This window comes from Salvelinus fontinalis, chromosome 18, assembly GCF_029448725.1.
Source record: "Salvelinus fontinalis isolate EN_2023a chromosome 18, ASM2944872v1, whole genome shotgun sequence".
NCBI classification, from domain to species: Eukaryota; Metazoa; Chordata; class Actinopteri; order Salmoniformes; family Salmonidae; genus Salvelinus; species Salvelinus fontinalis.
The window spans coordinates 11,836,119-11,858,153 of NC_074682.1; the positions used below are offsets into that span (position 1 = coordinate 11,836,119).

The 22,035-nt window shown below is 44.9% G+C and overlaps 2 protein-coding genes across 5 annotated transcripts in view; one reads left to right on the forward strand and one right to left on the reverse strand.

The window, feature by feature from the left end:
* Positions 1-792: 792 nt before the first annotated feature.
* On the reverse strand, positions 793-15,615 carry emp3a (epithelial membrane protein 3a). Of its 2 annotated transcripts, XM_055868173.1 has the most exons (5): positions 15,489-15,615; positions 4,464-4,586; positions 3,132-3,234; positions 2,752-2,892; positions 793-2,548 (listed from the first exon to the last, which is right to left on the reverse strand). In XM_055868173.1, the coding sequence occupies exons 2-5, from the start codon at positions 4,539-4,541 to the stop codon at positions 2,373-2,375; spliced, it is 498 nt and encodes a 165-aa protein (XP_055724148.1). In that variant the 5' UTR covers positions 4,542-4,586; positions 15,489-15,615; the 3' UTR covers positions 793-2,372. The 2 variants fall into 2 exon arrangements, with proteins under 2 accessions (XP_055724148.1, XP_055724149.1); XM_055868174.1 differs by lacking the exon at positions 15,489-15,615 and having other exon boundaries at positions 4,464-10,040.
* A 3,583-nt stretch (positions 15,616-19,198) lies between these two features.
* The window catches only part of si:dkey-264d12.5 (coiled-coil domain-containing protein 30), a 30,946-nt gene continuing 28,109 nt past the window's right edge, over positions 19,199-22,035 (forward strand). For all 3 annotated transcript variants that reach the window (XM_055868175.1, XM_055868176.1, XM_055868177.1), the window contains exon 1: positions 19,199-19,770. In XM_055868175.1, the coding sequence (XP_055724150.1) occupies positions 19,747-19,770 (24 nt within the window). In that variant the 5' untranslated portion in view covers positions 19,199-19,746. The remainder of the gene's footprint in view (positions 19,771-22,035) is intronic.

Sequence of the window (22,035 nt, forward strand, 5' to 3'; positions counted from 1 at the left end):
CCACGCTGCACCTTGGTCCTCTTCTCCTTCTCCAGACGACCTTCGTTACATCCTTTCAGTCTCTCGCAGCCACGATCGGGTCACTACCCTGTTTCCTCAAGATAATCGTCACTTCTTACCCTGAAGTGCACAGCTGACAACTTTCAAATCCTCATGTCAACTTGTGTTCCAACTTGTGGATTCTGTATGGCTATCTTCCAAAAATAAAGCAGTTTATAGGTGTCTCCCTTCAGAGAGTGTATATAATATTTCTTCCCTTGTGTTATCTATTATGTGGTGATGAAAGAAAACCTTTTCATTCACTTTATAGCTGACTTCTGAGACCGGTCCAGCCAGACGGGCAGGTCTGCTAGCCACAGGAGCAGGACTGGAGTCAGACTCCTACTGACTGCCTGGGGAAGCCTCGCTGGGGGCAGTCCTCTCTTCCCACACCTTCTATTGACTTTCATCAAATTTCCACCGTCCGTGCTCAGAAATAATGTCATGAGATACGGGTTTCTACAAAGTGGAACAATCATTTTGTCAGCTAATGATGTTATTTGACCATAAAGTTTTTTTTAGAGTAAGATAGTAATGTTGTGGCGTAAGTGTGGTAGCTACCTATGAATGCCCCTTCACAGGAGTGTCTCTGAAGCTCAAAGAACATAATGGCACACTCTACATTATTATTATAGTACAGCATACTGGAGTTCTTCACAATGGGCATGTGGTAGGAATATAAAGAAGCTTTCACAGTGGAATTAAACACACAAGAGCCCCTCTGCCGTTTTTTCTTGCTGATCATGAGGAACATTTTATGCAGTCAAATACTTCATCACAGAAACGACAGAATTAAACCAAGCTGCAGCAATATTGCCTACGGTCAAAAAACGTTCGATAAAATGAAGTGACACAATTGATAGATTAAATGAAAAAAAGTGTGTTTCACAGATACAGTAATAGTATGCACACAATACATACACTATATATACAAAAGTATGTGGACACCCTTTCAAATGAGTGGATATGGCTATTTCAGCCACACCCGTTGCTGACAGGTGTATAAAATGTAGCACACAGCCATGCAATCTCCATAGACAAACATTGGCAGAAGAATGGTCTTAATGACAGCACTTGCGGCACGGTCACAAGATGCTAACTTTCCAACAAGTCAATGTGTCAAATTTCTGCACTGCACTGCTATGTAAATGATGAGTGATCAGGTAAACACTGACCTAGGATGCATCCCAAATCATATCCTAACCTCAATATAGTGCACTACTTTAGTCAACTGTAAGTGCTGTTATTGTGAAGTGGAACGTCTAGGAGCAACATTGGCTCAGCCGCAAAGTGGTAGGCCACACCAGCTGACAGAACGGGACCACCGAGTGCTGAGGGTTGCAGCGCATCAAAATTGTCTATCCTCAGTTGCAACACTCACTACTGAGTTCCAAACTGCTTCTGGAAGCAATGTCAGCACAATAACTGTTAGTCTGGAGCTTCATGAAATGGGTTTCCCTGGAGGAGCAGTCGCACACAAGCCTAAAATCATCATGCGCAATGCCAAGCGTCGGCTGGAGTGGTGTGAAGCTTTCCACCATTGGACTCTGGAGCAGTGGAAACGCCTTCTCTGGAGTGATGAATCACTCTTCACCATTTGGCAGTCAGACGGACTAATCTGGGTTTGGTGTATGCCAGGAGAACACTACCTGTCCGAATACATAGTGCCAACTGTAAAGTTTGGTGGAGGGGGAATAATGGTCTGGGGCTGTTTTTCATGGTTCGGGCCCCTTAGATCCAGTGAAGGGAAATCTTAACACAACAGCATACAATAACTTTCTAAACGATTCTGTTCTTCCAACTTTGTGGCTACAGTTTGGGGAAGGCTCTTTCCTGTTTCAGCATGACAATGCCCCCGTGCACAAAGCGAGGTCCATACAGAAATGGTTTGTCGAGATCGGTGTGGAAGAACTTGACTGGCCTGCACAGAGCCCTGACCTCAACCCCATCAAACTCCTTTGCGATGAATTGGAGCGCTGACTGTGAGCCAGGCATAATCGCCCAACATCAGTGCACGACCTCACTAATGCTCTTGTCGCTGAATGGAAGCAAGTCCCCACACCAATGTTCCAACATCTAGTGGAAAGCCTTCCCAGAAGAGTGGAGGCTGTTATAGCAGCAAAGGGGGGACCAACTCCATATTAATGCCCACGATTTTGGAATGAGATGTTCAATGAGCAGGTGTCCATATACTTTTGGTCATGTAGTGTATGTAACTCTCTTTCATCGCACATTGTGTCTCTGTTGTTGTTCACCACAGTCGAGTGATAACAGGATAACAGTACCAAGTAATACTGAATGATGCTGCTTATCGCCCTCACGTCTGTCTTGGCTCACTGCCTCTTGCGCAGGTGGACATATAGAACTCCACTGAAGAGCAGGAGGGGTACACAGGACCATGCCAGGATGAAGCAGTAGCCAAAGTGACCCATGCTCAGGTCTCTAGAGTCCTCCAGGATCTCCTTACGGTGGAACGTGAAGATGAGCGAGGCAGCAAATGATGTGAAACCTGGAGGAGCAAAGCAGATAGGGGACAGGGAGGGTACATTTTTTTCAGAGAATAAACGTGTGTGAATCAATAACCACAATTAACAGAGAATGAGGAAGCAACTTATCTAGGTTAATGACAAACCCTCTAAAATAATATACAGTAAGTACACACACAAAGTAACTGGCTGCCATAAACTGTTAAGTTCTGGTCCAGTACAGTACCTGCGAAGACCTGACAAAGGCCTGTGAAATAGAAGAGCCCGACTTTAGACATGGTGAAGAGCTGACCCAGGAAGACCAGGAAGGAGATAGAGGAGGAGACCACAGAGAGGACCATCAGGGCTTGGACAACCTGCAACCAGTCTGGAGGAACAAGATGAGAGCCATAAGACTCCATGTCATTGGGACCGACACACAGACACATTGAATATGAAGACTATATTGGAAACACAAAATACAAACATCATGCTCATGATCATTCAAAGGCATAATTACACCGAATAATGATGGGACGCGGTTATATAAAGTGACATCCTCATTCACATGTAGAGTAGATCCTAAAGATCACATGTAGACTGGATAAAACTTCCTATTTTATTTACCATTTTCATTAGAGGCAGCACACAGCCAGTTTCCCGTTACGTTGTCATGAACGCAGTTATACCAGAGATCTGTGATCTCAGCATCGGTCCAGACCCACCAGGACTAGAGAGAGACACACAATACAAGAAAGGTTTAGTTCAGCAGGCAGGTTCTGTGCATGGCAATCTGCCCATATCATAAAAATGGGTAGGCTACGTCCCACTGTTGGGTTCCTTCAGAGCTTTCGATGTGATTGGATATCCATAAATCAAATTCCTGCATATTATATAAGGTCACGGTAGGTTTATCTTAAGCACCATATCCGTATGTTGATATTCAACATTGTTGTGGTTGCTCTCTTCAGCCTTTGATACTCATATCAGCAACATATGCCAGGAAAGGGAGTGCTGCAGAGTCGGATTTGGTATTTTGGTATTTTGGTATTTTATTAGGATCCCCATTAGCTGTTGCGAAAGCAGCAGCTACTCTTCCTGGGGTTCACACAAAACATGAAACATGACATATTATAGAACATGAATAGACAAGAACAGCTCAAAGACAGAACTACATAAATGTAAAAATGGCACACATTGCCTACATATCAATACATACACACAACATAACTAGGTCAAATACGAGGCATTGTGATGTGTTGCTTTATCTGTTTAAAAAAAGGGTTGCTGTTCATTTAAGCAATATGAGCAATAATGTCTCTATATAATTCTGTACACTTTCTTGATTTGTTCTGGATTTGGGAACTGTGAAAGACCCCTGGTGGCATGACTGGTGGTGTAAGTGTGTGTGTCAGAGAAATAGCATTGTATTTGGGCAAACACAATTTTTCCAACAGTTTGCTAAGAGCTGGCAGCAGGCTGAAACGTCTGCTGTTAGAACCAGTAAAGGCTGTTTTACCACTCTTGGGTAGCAGAATTCCTTTGGCTTCCCTCCAGGCCTGAGGATAATTTCTTCTTATTATTTTTAATGACGGCCTACACCGGCTAAACCCGGACGACACTGGGCCAATTGTGCGCCGCCCTATGGGACTCCCAATCACGTCCGGTTGTGATACAGCCTGGATTCGAACCAGGGTCTGTAGTGACGCCTCTAGCACTGAGATGCAGTGCCTTAAACCGCTGCACCACTCGGGAGCCCCCGAGACTCCCTCTAGACTCTGATTAAAGATATGACAGATAGGAGTGGCCATAGAGTAAGCTACCATCCTCAGTAGCTTTCTATCTAAGTTGTCAATGCCAGGAGGTTTGTTATTATTGATTGATAACAATAATTGTTCTACTTCTCTCACACTAACTTTGTTAGTTGTTGAGATTGGCTAACAGTGGAGAGTGTCTCACCTTCTCCATGGTAGCGATGAACAGCATGGCCAGAGTGAGCAGATGCAGCACAGTCACAGACATGAGCAGGAGAACCATGATGGCTGCTGCTGGGAGTTTCCACTGAGGCCACACCCAGTGGTCCTGGACATAGACAGAGTCTTGAGACAGTGGCCTGAAACACTGCTCTCTCTCTTTCTCTCTCTCTCTCTCGCTCTCTCAGGAGGAAACATGTTCACTTTCATCATGCTCCTCAACACATGCCTGCAGTGACTATCTCTCTCTGCCTATCTATCAACCCACCACAGGCATCTTAGTCAGGGGAATAAGTCAAGGGAATCTAGAGAGCCTGAACTGCCTTTGAAGAACATAGCAACATAGCAGAGCTCCAACATGCTGTAAATACATGTTCTGTCACTTGTCTGAAACCCCTGTCTGCTGCTACTGTTATTACTAATATAATTTCAATCAGACTAGAAACATGTACAGTTGAAGTCGGGAGTTGACATACACCTTAGCCAAATATATTTAAACTCAGTTTTTCCTGACATTTAATCAGAGTAAAAATTCATTGTCTTAGGTCAGTTAGGATCACCACTTTATTTGAAGAATGTGAAATGTCATAATAATAGTAGAGAGAATTATTTATTTCAGCTTTTATTTCTTTCATCACATTCCCAGTGGGTCAGAAGTTTACATACATTCAATTAGTATTTGGTAGCATTGCCTTTAAATTGTTTAACTTTGATCAAACATTTCGGGTAGCCTTCCACAAGCTTCCCATGGCCCATTCCTCCTGACAGAGCTGGTGTAACTGAGTCAGGTTTGTAGGCCTCCTTGCTCGCACACACTTTTTTAGTTCTGCCCATAAATTTTCTATAGGCTTGAGGTCAGGGCTTTGTGATGGCCACTCCAATAACTTGACTTTGTTGTAATTAAGCCATTTTGCCACAACTTTGGGCGTATGCTTGGGGTCATTGTCCATTTGGAAGACCCATTTGCGACCAAGCTTTAACTTCCTGACTGACGTCTTGAGATGTTGCTTCAATACATCCACATAATTTTCCGTCCTCATAATGCCATCTATTTTGTGAAGTGCACCAGTCCCTCCTGCAGCAAAGCACCCCCACAACATGATGTTGCCACCCCCGTGCTTCACGGTTGGGATGGTGTTCTTCGGCTTGCAAGTCTCCCCCTTTTTCCTCCAAACATAACGATGGTCATTATGGCCAAACACTTCTATTTTTGTTTCATCAGACCAGAGGACATTTCTCCAAAAAGTACGATCTTTGTCCCCATGTGCAGTTACAAACCGTAGTCTGGCTTTTTATGGCGGTTTTGGAGCAGTGGCTTGTTCCTTGCTGAGCGGCCATTCAGGTTATGTCGATATAGGCCTCATTTTACTGTGGATGTAGATACTTTAGTACCTGTTTCCTCCAGCATCTTCACAAGGTCCTTTGCTGTTGTTCTGGGATTGTTTTGCACTTTTCGCACCAAAGTACGTTCATCTCTAGGAGACAGAACGCGTCTCCTTCCTGAGGGATATGACGGCTGCGTGGTCCCATGCTGTTTATACTTGCGTATTATTGTTTGTACAGATGAACGTGGTACCTTCAGGTGTTTGGAAATTGCTCCCAAGGATGAACCAGACTTGTGGAGGTCTACAATTTTTTTTCTGAGGTCTTGGCTGATTTCGTTTGATTTTCCCGTGATGTCAAGCAAAGAGGCACTGAGTTTGAAGGTAGGCCTTGAAATACATCCACAGGTACAGCTCCAAATGATTAAAATGATGTCAATTAGCCTATCATAAGCTTCTGAAGCCATGACAACGTTTTTTTTAAAGGTACAGTCAACTTAGTGCATGTAAACTTCTGACCCACTGGAATTGTGATACAGTGAGTTATAAGTGAAGTAATCTGTCTGTAAACAATTGTTGGAAAAATTACTTGAGTCATGCACCAAGTAGATGTCCTAACCGACTTGCCAAACCTATAGTTTGTTAACAAGAAATTTGTGGAGTGGTTGAAAAATGAGTTTTAATGACTCCAACCTAAGTGTATGTCAACACCCGACTTCAGCTGTATGTAGATGTATCTCTTTCCTGTGAGCCTGTGCACATATATACAGATGTCTAGAAGCAATGCAGGACAAGATTATATCCCATCCCCATACTGTAATAATCTAATATGCATCTCTTTCCAACAACAAATGGCTGGAATAAGAGTATTTCTCGAGAGGAGTTCATTTCGCAGTCTCCTCTAGCTGGCCCATTTAAGCTGGCCCATTCAAGCTGGCCCATTCAAGCTGGCCCATTCAAGCTGGCCCATTCAAGCTGGCCCATTCTGACAGCGCCTGTTTATGGGATGAATGCCAATGGAGGACTAAATTCAGACATTCAGTTCCAGAATAGAGCAGACTGTGTGTGTGTACTGTTCTTTTCCTTTCTAAATTCAAATACAGCACATACATGTTCTCCTGCGTGAAATACTGAGAGAGACATCCGTTTCCATTAGTTTGGTAATGACTATTCTTAAATGTATGTGTCTCGTCACATTCTTTATCTGGTTGGCATTAGGCTTTTTCCACTGCTGAGGTAAACTGTACTGTTTATGTAGTACTTACCTAGTACGAAGAGGAGCAAACCTGAGGAATTAACATATTAGGAGAGGGAATGTACAGTTATGAATATAACTACTGTTCCCCGAAGGAGGGAATGAGGCAAAAAATACTATGGGGAGTCAACGACCAATCATATTCACATGAAGAAAACTGAAATCCCTTTCAATGGGCCAATTGATGCCGAGACTGCCCTCGGAAGCCCCACCTTCCTGGCTATAATACAGACGCTCGCATTTATTTCCTCAATTCAGTACCGCTCTTCAGCAAGCCCAAACCCCCTGACGGCACGGGGTCAAAATATGTTATACCTCATTCCCTCCTTTAGGGAACAGTAGTTATATTCAGAACTGTACGTTCCCTTTCAGTTGGTCACTCGGTATAACATACTATGGTGATATACAATCTGTAAGAGGACCTGTAAGACTTACTGTAGTACTGTAGTCCTAGCAACTTTGGAGGGACCGTGGCTGGAGATGAGCTGGGCTCCTCATCAGGAGCAGGTGGGGGCTTGTTGTTGGCTTCTGAAGCCCCCCTAACTGGAATAGGGATGACTCTTAGCTTAGAGCCAGGTAGTGGCCCCTGGGCTACAGCTGGTGGAAGAGACACTGAGACAGGGGCTAAGGATCCCTGGGCTGTGGCTGGTGGCAGAGAAGGAGGTGCTGGCTGATGATCTGCATCAACGGCGGTCTGTGGCCCTGTGGCTACAACACGATGGCTCTCTGTTGCAGGAGGTGGTGACCTGAAGACAGGGCCAGCTTGTACCTTCAGGCTCAGGTCTAGCTGGGCTGCCAGGGTAGGTAGAGAATGCTGCCCCTCCTGAGTGGAAGGCGCTGAGTCTGACCTAACAGGGGTAGGCTCAGCCCCATACTCTGTGGCAGACTGGAACCTGAGGGAAGAACGGGTTAGCGTTGTAGTAATCAGCAGGAACCCTGGGGGAAGGGGCAGGCTGGGACCCATCTGTGGTAGCTGGTCTGGGCTCCGGGTAGGTGGTCTGGAGCTCCACGATGGCTGACTGCTGACTGATGCTCTGTAGCTGGAGAGGGTGGCAACTCTGGAACAGCGGCTGGCTGCAGGCTACTGTTGGCTGACGAGTCCCCAGCGGGGGCAGACTGGAACACCTTGTCAGGAACAGGATGGATAGCCATGCTGAGGGCAACATGAGAACCAGTGGCAGGGACAGGTAGATACACCCTGGCACCGTCAGCGGGCTGGTTCTCCACACTGGAAGTGTCTGGGAGCTTTTAGGTAAGTACAGTATATCTCTTAGCTGGACCACTAGTGGAGGAATAGCTTTCAGACAGGTGTGGTGAGTGCCGGGACTGAGAGAACTCAGCTGCTGCTGGAGGAGGCTCTTGGTAGCTGCACTGTAGGCTTGGAGTGTCACTCTGATGACGCGGCAGTAGTGACTCATCACATGCTGGAGGCCACGGTGGAGGGTCAGTCAACTCACAGTTGTCATACTGTCCATCACAAGCCTTATCATCTTCATTGGGTGATGGCTACGCATGCTCAGCAGGATCTGATGCGGGCCGTGGTGGTCGGCAGAACTCTCTCTGCTGCAGAGATGCCTCAGGATGAGTGCTCTGTAGAGGCTGGCTGAGTGAGAGAGAGTGTAGCTATGGACTGGGGTATGAGCTCTCTTCTTGTTGCTCACGTAGCTGAGTGAGACTATACTTCTGTCCTCGTGGCTCAGATGGGAGTCTGGGACAGACCTCTACTCTCTGAAGGTCTCCCACTCATCTGGAGTTGTGTCCCATCTGGCCTGGTTGGAGAGGAAGGGACTGGGTGGAGTGAGGAGTGTTGTCTTGGCAGCTCCCTCAATAAGAGGCTGAAGGTCGTCTTCTTTCCCATGTGAATATTGTGCATACTGTGCATACTGTGCATACTGTGCATACTGTGCTGTGCTACTACAACTAGGACAAGGTTAGGCGTGGCGCCGTGGATGATCAGACCAGGTCCAGGCTTCACCGGTAACTCGCTGCATCTTGATCTGGGAGTAAACACTTTTACCCGGCTTGAACGGACCACAATGTAGTGGAGGGATAAAGGTGTATTATTCTTAGGTTGCTGGTTTGGAATGGGTGTGCTTGCATCCGGGCCTCGGTCAGGATGCACTGATGGGAAGACACAGTGAATAGTTGACTTGCAGTTTACTTGAAGATAGACAGTATATAACAGCACCGTATGAAGGCAGCACAGCATGTACAGAGCTACGGCTTGACACAAGGCACACTTGGGTGTGAAGGCGTGTGTGGATGTGGATGTGTGCGTGTGTGGTTTTCCTATAGGAGGAAGCAGATAACAAAAGTGCCATCAATATCAGGAATGATATACAGCTATTATACAATGACATTGTGTCACGTTCTTGACCTGTTTTCTATTAGTTTTTGTATGTGTTAGTTGGTCAGGACGTGAGTTTGGGTGGGCAGTCTATGTTTTCTGTTTCTATGTTGGTTTAATGGGTGACCTGATATGGCTCTCAATTAGAGGCAGGTGGTTTTCATTTCCTCTGATTGAGAGTCATATTAAGGTAGGTGTTTTCACACTGTTTGTTGTGGGTGGTTGTCTCCTGTGTCAGTGTCTGTATGTTAGCCACATGGGGCTGTTTTCGGTTTGTTTGTTCGTTCGGTTTTTGTGTAGTCTGTTTTTTCCCTGTTCGTGCATTCTTCCTGTTTCATGTAAGTTCTTACGTTCAGGTCAGTCTACGTCGTTTGTTGTTTTGTATCTATTCAAGTGTTCTTCCTGTTAGTTTTGGTTTTGTTTAATAAATATAATGTCAAGTTACAACGCTGCGTCTTGGTCGAATCACCACTCCTCCTTTTCGTATGAAGAGGAGGAGGAAAGCCGTTACACATTGCATGACAATATAAACTATATGACATCACTGTAACAGGTTATTACACATAAAAGGCTTAAACTAAAGCACCACTAGCTGGCAATAACACATGAATGACTATACCATTACCGGTACTAATAGCTGAATGGATGGAATCTCACTGAATCCCATAAAGACATCGGAAAGGGTGGGACACAACACAATTACCCAAGTAACATGCGCCAGCGCCATGTTAGGCTTGACTAACTAATACATGTAAACTGTATTAATAGGCCTAATACACTGGAAAGGCACGCTAAAGTGCTATCTTAACCCAAATAGTATGCAAAGGCATACATCAATATAATAGACTGGTGTATAATAACTCCTCATACAGTATAACTGAAATGACTGTTATGGCTGCGACCCGTCGTCCACTAATAAAGGACCACCACGGACGGGCCGCACATGTTATAAACCCTCTCTCTACCTTTCTTTATCCAGGTCAGTCTCACTGAGATTAAATCTATTTTTCAAGAGAGACCTGGTCCAACCAAGGCAGCAGCAGGGGGAAACAAACTGTAACATCTTACAGACATAGGCACACCATCATTTTTTTGTTTGTTTTAGGTAGACACAAATACATTTCAGTTACAGAAACATACAAGCGCCATAGATGAACTAATCAATCAAATGTACCACCTTCACCAAGTCCTAATGACAATCACATTCCTCAGTAACATGTGAGTCAAGCAAACCTTTAAACTCCTCCAAGGAAACAAGATCCTGGAGTTTCAAGCTGGTCTGGAGAGAATTCCAAGACCACCGAGCTGAGTAGCTTAAAACAGTTTTTGCAATGATCCATTCTGATTTTAGGGACCGTTAGAAGTAAGTAAGAGTGAGAATTTAACTGGTATTTATTTTCTGACCTTATCAAAGAAGAACAGAGATAAAGTGACAGTTTTCCAAAAATGGCCTTATTGATCATAGCATACCAATGTTTAAGCCTACATAGAATCAGTGAAGACCAGCTGACAGCACTATAGAGATCACAGTGGCGTGTCAGATGCTTTTGGTCGGTAATAAACCTAAGAGCTGCATGATACACAGAATCAAGTGCCTTCAGGGTAGTGCTCGAGGTCTGCATATAAATGACATCATGGTAGTCCAAGACAGACAGGAATGTACACCGTAGCAGCTCTTTTCTGACCTCCAAAGAAAAACAAGCCTGGAGAAAACACTATTCTCAACTTGATCTTCTTTACCAAGTCCTCAACATGATTAGTGAAGCTCAGCTTCTGATCCACCCAAACTCCTAGATATTTGTCTTTACTTGCTCTATAGACTTCCTTTCCAAGGTAGTAATATACCATGTATTTTGTGTTAGAGCAAATCGGAACAAGCTTCAAATTGTACAGATTCTGTTGAATGATGTTAAAAGCCATTTGAGTTTGTTTTTAAACCAAAGTCTAATTACTGCCGCTTGAATAGAGAACAGTGTCATCCACATAAAAATGTACAGCAGCTGTCTCAATGTCTCCCACTGTTGTTGACATTGGGTTAACTGCCTTGTTCAGGGGCAGAATGACAGATTTTTACCTTGTCAGCTCAGGGATTTGATCTGGCAACCTTTCCGGTTGCTAGTCCAACGCTCAACCACTAGGCTACCTGCCGACATGAAATGCAACTTACTGTTCAAAAACACACACTTAAAGCTGCAATATGTAACTTTTTGGGAGACCTAACCAAATTCACATCTGTGTTATGGATCTGTCATTCTCATTGAAAGCATGTTTAAGAAGCGGTAGATCTGTTCCATGTGCGCTATTTCTATGCTTCCAGTTCATAAGTTTAGTTTTTGCGTCTTTTTTTGTGGTTTTATACACCAGCTTCAAACAGCTGAAAATACAATATTTGTGCTTATGAAAAAGATATTTCACAGCGGTTTAGATGGTACGATGATTCTCTATCACCCACGTTGAGTGATCCAGGAAGATACGTCGCCCTGAGCGACAGGAAATGCACACTGCTCCATACAAGCAGATAACAGGCCATGTGTAGGAGTGAGAGAGAACGTGTCCCCCTATGCCTGTTGATGTACGCCACCACCGTCCTGTTGTTGGACCTTGCCATCACATTCTGGCCTTCCAACATCGAAAGGAAACGCCTCAGCGCTAGCAAAACAGTCAGTAGCTCTAGATAATTGATGTGCTGCGCTCTTTGCACTGTTGACCAAATCCCCCTTTCCGAGTAGCCCACACACAGCGCTCCCCATCCCAGTAAGGATGCCTCTGTCGTGATCACCCTGCTGAACACTAGGTGGCCCATGAGAATCCCCTGCAACAGCAGTCACGGGTCCCTTAGGCACCACGAGGATACCTTGAGCAACCGATGGCCGTGGCGAGATGCGTCCAGACGCATAGCAACCACCCAGCACTGAAACACACGCATCAACAGAAGTCCCAGAGACACCACAGCTATCACAGAGGCCATCAGACCCAATAACCGCAGGCACAAGCGAAAAGGCACAGAGTGCCCTAGCTGAAACCTTGCCAGACAGAGCCGGTATGCGACCCTCCTCTGTTGGGACAAAAACGCATGATTCAGAACCGAGTCCAGAACGAGACCCAGAAACTGAATGCGCTGAGCCGGCATCAAACAACTTTTCTTGTGATTCACTATGAACCCCAGAGACTGAATATGAGAAACCAACTTGTGGAGCTCCTCCTGTTCCCTCGACACCGCTACGACCAGCCAATCACCCAGATAGGCCAATACTCCTATCCCTGGCACCACAACGGTGCCAAAGCCGGCTCCACCACCACAGAAAAGGTGCGGGTGATGGCGAGAGCCCGAAAGGCAGGACCAGAAACTCATAGGCCACACCCTCGAAATGAAACCTCAGAAACTTTCTGTGAAGAGGATGTTTAGCCACATGAAAATATGCATCCTTCAGATCTACAGATTTGAACCAATCGATGGGACGCACGGACAACAATAGCCGGTGGAGTGTGAGCATTTTGAACTTGCAAACCTTGAGGTGCTTGTTTAAAACACAGAAGTCCAGGATAGGACATAACGTTCCCTCTCTCTTGGGAACTAAGAAGTACCGGCTGTACCAACCGCTCTGTACTTCAGACATAGGGGCCACCCGAACAGCCTGCTTTTGAAGGAGAGAGGAAATCTCTCTCAAGATAGACGCTAGGACCTCGGGGACCATTGACATAATGATGCACAGGAGGAGGATGCACAGCGAACTGCAGACAGTACCCCCTCGTCACCGTCCTCATTAACCAGTTAAACTGTGCATGCCCGCCACTGGACAGATCACACTGCCAGTCTCCTAAACATTATCTCCTGAAGGACTGGGATATTTTTTGTTGTTGTTGTCATGCTTGTTTTCATATCCACCACAACCGTGCGTCTGAATGTGGGGAATGCCCACAACTGGACGATACCACACTCTCCATACCCCTGAACACCGAGGAATCTTGGGTAGAAACAATGTGCTTTCATGGTACTGCCGTTCTGATACACGGCCCACACCGGGTTCAGGGACTTTGGCAACCAGTAACTTTCCCCCATTGACCAAGCCACTTGGGAGCACTGTTGCCACCGTAAATGCTTGGGGAGGAGGGCCCCAAGAACATGTCTCCTCCAGCTAGGTTTGTGAGGTCTTCTTCTTTCACCCTGCTCTCCTTTGACCCAGCATGGCATCTGTGCCAAGTCGTCCGCCACTGCCCAGAAGCACCAAGACGATCAAAAACGAACCTCGAAGCCGCCCCCTGGCCCTGGGCCTCCCGGCTCTGGCCAAGACCCTTCCCTTCACGCCTCGGGAACTGCCGAGTTGCCCCGGTGAAGGATCTTCATGGGAAAAAGACCCGTAGAGCTGCGTCCTCTTTCTGTTTCTCCCTGAAATGGGCCTGTTAGGACTTCATAGCCAAGCTTAAAAAACTTTTGGTGAAACTGGCTCATCAAAATACATACGCCTGTCCCTCTCAGGAATTCAGGACAATGTCAACCAGAGGTGGCGCTGAGCCACCACCGCTGCTACCATACTTTCCCTCCAACTAGGATAGTACAGTGGGACAGACACAGCACAAAATCAGCCGTTGTACGGATTTTGTTGAGAAGCTCTGAAACTGGCGTCCCTGCCTCCACAGTCTTATTCAGCTCCTGCAGCAAATCGATATGATACATCTGCAGCATTGTGACCACATTCAATGACCGGGCCGCCACACCCCTCACCCTGGTACACTTTGTCCAGCTGACCTGCCGGCACGGTTTATTCGGCAGCACCGTGCTACGATTGGCCCCGTTGTTAGCATCTGGAGCTCAGTTACTCACCAGCTTTCCATCCATCAGACTGCAAACATGCCCTGCCTTCTCCATACCCTCTACAATCACGAACTCGCCATAACCTGGTAGCACCAGCCTGGCTGAATGAGGGGAATCCCAGGTCGCCTTTAGCTCATCGGCTAAACTCTTTATACAGGGGTAAGTGACACTTCACCACGCTGAAGGGACAGGAGGTAAATACCTTCTCCCAAACCTGGAGGAACTCAGCTACGGGGGAGAAGACACCCAATCCGTCTCCAGGTGATCTGCCACCCGACGACACATCGCCATCAAAGGCGCATTAACCACCAATGGTTCACTCTCCACCACCAAATCCAAAGCTGGGGCTTTAGGTTGCCCCAGAGCTGCCCTTGAGCCAACCAGGGATAGTATAGCACCCCAGGAATCTAGACTCTGAACACTGCCAGAGAAACCGGAATGAACTCCTACCACCGCTGCTGCTCTCACTCGGCCTCAGACAACGGAAGACCCGTCATACTGAGCGTGTTTCCACCCCAGGCAAACAGGACAACACTTGTGAGTATGCCCTAGGGTACGGTCGGAGGTTAAAACTCAGCTGGTTAGCCTTTTTGAACCTACTCTTACCACTGGCCATCTTAGTCAAGCAAGGAAGCACCTGCTACACAAGCAGACCAGAAAGAACAGAAAGAAGTTAGCTTTTATCAAACACAAAACCCGATACCAACACAAAAAACTCATAACATTTAGGGGTACCAGTACTCTCTCCCCAATAACAGACACCTAAGTTGGAGCCGAAAATTGTAATCTTTGTGTGCTTGAAAAGTTTATAAATTGTGTGACCCTTTCTCCCTTTAGGTGAGCTGAAGAGTGAAGAATTGAGGAAATGAATGCGAGCCTGGTATTATAACCAGGAATGCTTCTGAAGGCAGGCTCAGCATCCATTGGCTTGTTGGGCGTGATTTCAGTTTTCATCAAGGGAATATGATCGGTCATTGACGTTGACTCCCCATAGTATGTTACGCCGAGTGAGTGACTGAAAGGGAACTGTTGCGTGAAAACAAAGTACATTGACTCTGATAACATTACACTCTAGATTGAGAATAACAATTATATTCAATTATATACTTTCACTGATTCTTAAAAGTATCTATTTCGAAACACACATAATGATGTTGGTATATAGTATATTTGTGTTACTGTTAAATCAAGGCAAAAACACAATAGATATCACTATAACCAAAGATTTATCAAGACTGTTAAGTCAAGTTCAAAGCCTTGATATTGTGACTTACCTTAGATTGCAAATTTCAGTTCCTGTGGCCAAGTGGCTGGTTCTGTAACCCTCAGTAGCCCTCTCTCTTCTGCTGCAATCGGGCTTTTCTCACAGATGCCAATCTCCTCCCCCTCTACTCTTCGTCTTCTCCCACACTCTGTCTCAAATTTAGAGAAAGACAGGGGTTGGAATGCAGAGTGGGATATAGGGGGAGTTTTAAACTTCCATTTCCTTTGCCCTCCCCCAAAGTCTACAGTCTGGACTAACTGACTAAAAATGACTACTGACTACCCACTGCACTGGACCCACCCACAGTCATAAACCGAGTCAATCACATGAAAAGCTATATATTGTAAACGTTACATTCGAATATTGGCATGGTATACATACAATGTGGAATAATTAATACTTTGCTTTCGACCTGTTCCATAACCCTACAGCAAATTGTAAGAGTGGAAATATGTAATATACTGTATGTGTTCAGTGTCAGTTTATAGAGACAGAAGGACCTTAACTGTCATATCAACATACATTATTATTACATTTGTCAGGAGCAATTTACCTAATGTATTTGTTTAGTCAAGTTATATCCAAAGTCACACTATAGTTGAGTAGACTACCAGTTTAAAGTGATCCATTGCTTTGATCTAGGGGCAACTGTGTGGGAATATGGGAGATGTACTGTGTAACCCATTCTGGGTTAGTCTGTCTGTAGTACAGTACAGTTGGCTACTGTTGCCAGGCTAGATTCAGTCAATGGGAGGAAATTGCTTCTCATTAGAGAACACTTTTGATTCCTAGGGAGTGAGAAAACTGAGACCACACAAGAAACCTAAACAAGTAGGCTAAAAGTTAACACAATAAGACAAACAAAAATATGTTCACGAAATCTGCTTTATTTGAATGTATAGGCAATATTTAACAACAAACATACAATGATAGTGTTTCACAGTATTACTAACCCTCCAGTGTTGTGATTGGCTGCGATATTCACTTATTGATGTCTCCCAACAGACCTGCATCTGTTGTCAAAATGGGAAAGCTGCTTTGACTTTGTGGCTGTGTTATCTAGTGGAAATTGGGTCAAGTAGCCGATGTAGAAATTCTGCTAAATACTAGGTGTAGCACCTTTAAATTGGGAATTCAGATGTGGGGGAGCAATATTTGGAGGGGTTAGGTTAAGGTTTGAGCCAGGGTTGAACATAAGGGTTATGCCAAGATTAGGCTGAAACTAGGGTTAGGGTTGAACTGGGGTGTAGGCATGAAGCTACGATTAAGTTAGGGTTGAAGTGGGGTGTAGGCATGAAGTTAGGGGGAACTGGGGTGTAGGCATGAAGCTAGGGTTAGGGTGAACTGGGGTGTAGGCATGAAGTTAGGGTTAGGGTTGAACTGGGATGTAGGCATGACACTAGGGTTAGGGTTGAACTGGGATGTAGGCATGAAGCTAGGGTTAGGGTTGAACTGGGATGTAGACATGAAGCTAGGGTTAGGGTTGAACTGGGATGTAGACATGAAGCTAGGGTTAGGGTTGAACTGGGATGTAGACATGAAGCTAGGGTTAGGGTTGAACTGGGATGTAGACATGAAGCTAGGGTTAGGGTTGAACTGGGATGTAGACATGAAGCTAGGGTTAGGGTTGAACTGGGATGTAGACATGAAGCTAGGGTTAGGGTTGAACTGGGATGTAGACATGAAGCTAGGGTTAGGGTTGAACTGGGATGTAAACATGAAGCTAGGGTTAGGGTTGAACTGGGATGTAGGCATGAAGTTAGGGTTAGGGTTGAACTGGGGTGTAGGCATGAAGTTAGGGTGAACTGGGGTGTAGGCATGAAGTTAGGGTGAACTGGGGTGTCGGCATGAAGTTAGGGTGAACTGGGGTGTAGACATGAAGCTAGGGTTAGGGTTGAACTGGGGTGTAGGCATGAAGCTAGGGTTAGGGTTGAACTGGGATGTAGGCATGAAGCTAGGGTTAGGGTTGAACTGGGATATAGGCATGACACTAGGGTTAGGGTTGAACTGGGATGTAGACATGAAGCTAGGGTTAGGGTTGAACTGGGATGTAGGCATGAAGCTAGGGTTAGGGTTGAACTGGGATGTAGGCATGAAGCTAGGGTTAGGGTGGAACTGGGATGTAGACATGAAGCTAGGGTTAGGGTTGAACTGGGATGTAGACATGAAGCTAGGGTTAGGGTTGAACTGGGATGTAGGCATGAAGCTAGTGTTAGGGTTGAACTGGGATGTAGGCATGAAGCTAGGGTTAGGGTTGAACTGGGGTGTAGGCATGAAGTTAGGGTGAACTGGGGTGTAGGCATGAAGTTAGGGTGAACTGGGGTGTAGGCATGAAGTTAGGGTGAACTGGGGTGTAGGCATGAAGTTAGGGTGAACTGGGGTGTAGACATGAAGCTAGGGTTAGGGTTGAACTGGGATGTAGGCATGAAGCTAGGGTTAGGGTTGAACTGGGATATAGGCATGACACTAGGGTTAGGGTTGAACTGGGGTGTAGGCATGAAGCTAGGGTTAGGGTTGAACTGGGATATAGGCATGACACTAGGGTTAGGGTTGAACTGGGGTGTAGGCATGAAGCTAGGGTTGGGGTTGAACTGGGATGTAGACATGAAGCTAGGGTTAGGGTTGAACTGGGGTGTAGGCATGAAGCTAGGGTTAGGGTTGAACTGGGATATAGGCATGACACTAGGGTTAGGGTTGAACTGGGATGTAGACATGAAGTTAGGGTTGAACTGGGATGTAGGCATGAAGCTAGGGTTAGGGTTGAACTGGGATGTAGGCATGAAGCTAGGGTTAGGGTTGAACTGGGATGTAGGCATGAAGCTAGTGTTAGGGTTGAACTGGGATGTAGGCATGAAGCTAGGGTTAGGGTTGAACTGGGGTGTAGGCATGAAGCTAGGGTTAGGGTGGAACTGGGATGTAGACATGAAGCTAGGGTTAGGGTTGAACTGGGGTGTAGGCATGAAGCTAGGGTTAGGGTTGAACTGGGGTGTAGGCATGAAGCTAGGGTTAGGGTGGAACTGGGATGTAGACATGAAGCTAGGGTTAGGGTTGAACTGGGGTGTAGACATGAAGCTAGGGTTAGGGTTGAACTGGGATGTAGGCATGAAGCTAGTGTTAGGGTTGAACTGGGATGTAGGCATGAAGCTAGGGTTAGGGTTGAACTGGGATGAAGGCATGAAGCTAGGGTTAAGTTATGGTTGAAGTAGGGTGTAGGCATGAATCTAGGGTTAAGTTAGGGCTGTGGTTAGGCTTAGTACTTTTGTCCTACTGTCTATCCTACTATATCCTGACCACTAGCTCTATGTTTATTATTTATATAATGACCCCCTTATCTTGATCAGAATTTCAGCTTGGTCTTTTGTTGCATATCTGTTGTGCATTATATGTGCGCCCTCTAGTGTTTCTGCTGTTATGGAGAAGGATTGATGCAAAATTCACTATCTTACTGTCATTCAGTTACCTTATTATTTCGATACAAAATGAAGATGGTTTCTTAATTAAGTAGTAGGTCTGTGTATAAAAAAGCTTTAACTAACATGAAGAATATTAAAGCCTATGATTGGGAGAGTTGGCTACAAAAACGTACATATTCTAAACAGATTCATAGGCCATGGTGGCGTGGGTATATGTATTTTTTCTCGATGTTTCCTATTCTGTAGCCAGAAAATAGAAGCGAATGGTGCGCTGGTATCCCAGTGCGCGATCACGACTCCGAAACAATCCACCCAGTCAAAAATAACGGTAGCCTATGATGGGAAGGGAGTGAGACCAACTGTGCACTGGTCCGTGGCATACCAAGACAGACGACAGAAAAATAACTACAATCATGACACGTAAAATTAACAATACAATAGATACATTTATCATGTTTTGAAATAAGGTTTATAAAGAGAAGGGAGTCAGAGAATGCCTCATAAAAAAACGTATCCTTGTTTGGAAATAGTGCTAGCTTGGTTGTCGACGTCCATGCGTCTCGCTGGATGAGTTTCTACAGTAGGTCTGCTAACGCCTTTTGTATTCAGCCATGTCCGAACTAAAAACCCGTGAACTGCTCAATGCCTTATTACGCGATCCGTGGCTCTGGAATGCAATGCAACATTGTTGCGTCGCATAACGATAATGTGTTCCACTTTAGAAAGCGAGTTTGTTCCAGCCATTTTTTGCGGAGAAGCAAATCACTTCTATGTTTCGCATCGACTATTTATTTTTGGGGATTAAACGCCTAAATAATAGGAATCTTCCAGTTGTTTCGAGTTGTCTCGCCTATCATGGAAGATACGGAGCAGAGTGAGGTATGTCCCTCTTTCTTTCATGGTTTTACAATTTGGTGTTGACGACTTTATACTAGCCTATTTGCAACTGTTGATCAACATTTACCAATTAACTTTTCTGACAACCCTTCAAAATAAGTTTAGAATGAGTACAGTATCCAGGCTACAAACCCTCCATGACAGTGACAGACTTTCTCTGGCAAAACTAGAATGATGACTATAATCAACTGTCATTAACCGCAGACTTGATTTAACAGGATTTACCTTGGGCATTTTTTCTCATAGTAAATTATAAATGTAAGATTCCTTTCCAAAAACGACTCTTAAAATAGTTGGGAAGGTCTGGTGGGCATTTGAACAGCTGCACATTTCAGGCAAACCTCTCCTGACTATCCCAACTGCAGCTGACGCTAATAAGCAACAGTTGTTTCTCAAAGTTATGTGGATCCATAGTCTCAACAGTATAGTCATCCACAGAGGAAGGAAAAAGCGATACCTAGTCAGTTGCACAACTGAATGCAGTCAACCTAAATGTGTCTTCTGTATTTAACCCACCCCCTTTGAGAAAGTCTACTGTATGTTTGTCATACTGAACAGTGCAGTGCATGAGATGTGGAAAAAACATTGAAAAACATTGAAGTCAGAAGTTTAAAACCAGTTTTTCAACCACTCCACAAATGTCTTGCTAACAAACTATAGTTTTGGCAAGTCGGTTAGAACATCTACTTTGTGCATGACACAAGTATTTTTCCAACAATTGTTTACAGACATATTATTTCACTGTATCACAATTCCAGTGGGTCAGAAGTTTACATACACTAAGTTGACTGTGCCTTTAAACAGCTTGGAAAATTCTAGAAAATGGTGTCATGGCTTTAGAAACTTCTAATAGGCGAATTGACATAATTTGAGTCAATTGGAGGTGTACCTGTGGATGTATTTCAAGGCCTACCTTCAAACTCAGTGCCTCATGGGAAAATCAAATGAAATCAGCGAAGACCTCAGATTTTCTTTTTTATACCTCCACAAGTCTGGTTCATCCTTGGGAGCAATTTCCAAACGCCTGAAGTTACCACGTTCATCTGTACCAACAATAGTTCGCCAGTATAAACACCATAGGACCATGCAGCCGTCATACCCCTCAGAAAGGAGACGTGTTCTGTCTCCTAGAGGTGAATGTACTTTGGTGCGAAAAGTGCAAATCAATCCCAGAATAACAGCAAAGGACCTTGTGAGATGCTGCAGGAAACAGGTACAAAATTATCTATATCCACAGTAAAACGAGTCCTATATCAACATAACCTGAAAGGCTGCTCAGCAAGGAAGAAGCCACTGCTCCAAAACCGCCATAAGGTTTGCAACTGCGCATGGGGATAAAGTCCTCTGGTCTGATGAAACAAAAATAGAACTGTTTGGCCATAATGACCATCGTTATGTTTGGAGGAAAAAGGGGGAGACTTGCAAGCCGAAGAACACCATCCCAACCGTGAAGCATGGGGGTGGCAGCATCATGTTGTGGGGGTGCTTTGCTGCAGGAGGGACTGGTGCACTTCATAAAATTAGATGGCATCATGAGGACGGAAAATGTATGTGGATCTATTGAAGCAACATCTCAAGACATCAGTCTGGAAGTTAAAGCTTGGTCGCAAATGGGTCTTCCAAATGGACAATGACCCCAAGCATACTTCCAAAGTTATGGCATAAGAACAACAAAGTCAAGGTATTGGAGTGGCCATCAGAAAGCCCTGATCACAATCCTATTGAACATTTCTGGGCAGAACTGAAAAAGCGTGTGTGAACAAGAAGGCCTACAAACCTGACTCAGTTACACCAGGTCTGTCAGGAGGAATCGGCCAAAATTCACCAATTTTGTGGAAGGCTACCCAAAACGTTTGACCCAAGTTAAACAATTTAAAGGCAATGTTACCAAATACTAATTGAGTGTATGTAAACTTCTGACCCACTGGGAATGTGATGAAATAAATAAAAGCTGAAATAAATCATACTCTCTACTATTATTCTGACATTTCACATTCTTCAAATAAAGTGGTGATCCTAACTGACCTAAGACAGGGAATTTTTACTCTGATTAAATGTCAGGAATTGTGAAAAACTGAGTTTAAATGTATTTGGCTAGGTGTATGTAAACTTCCGACTTCAACTGTATGTGTCAGAGATTCAGTCCATGCCTCCTCATCAAAGTGCCATTGACAGGCTTCATATTAAAACTTTTATAGGTAAGAATCTGCCTGGCAAGGCAGGTGATCTGACAAGTTCAGCATTTTC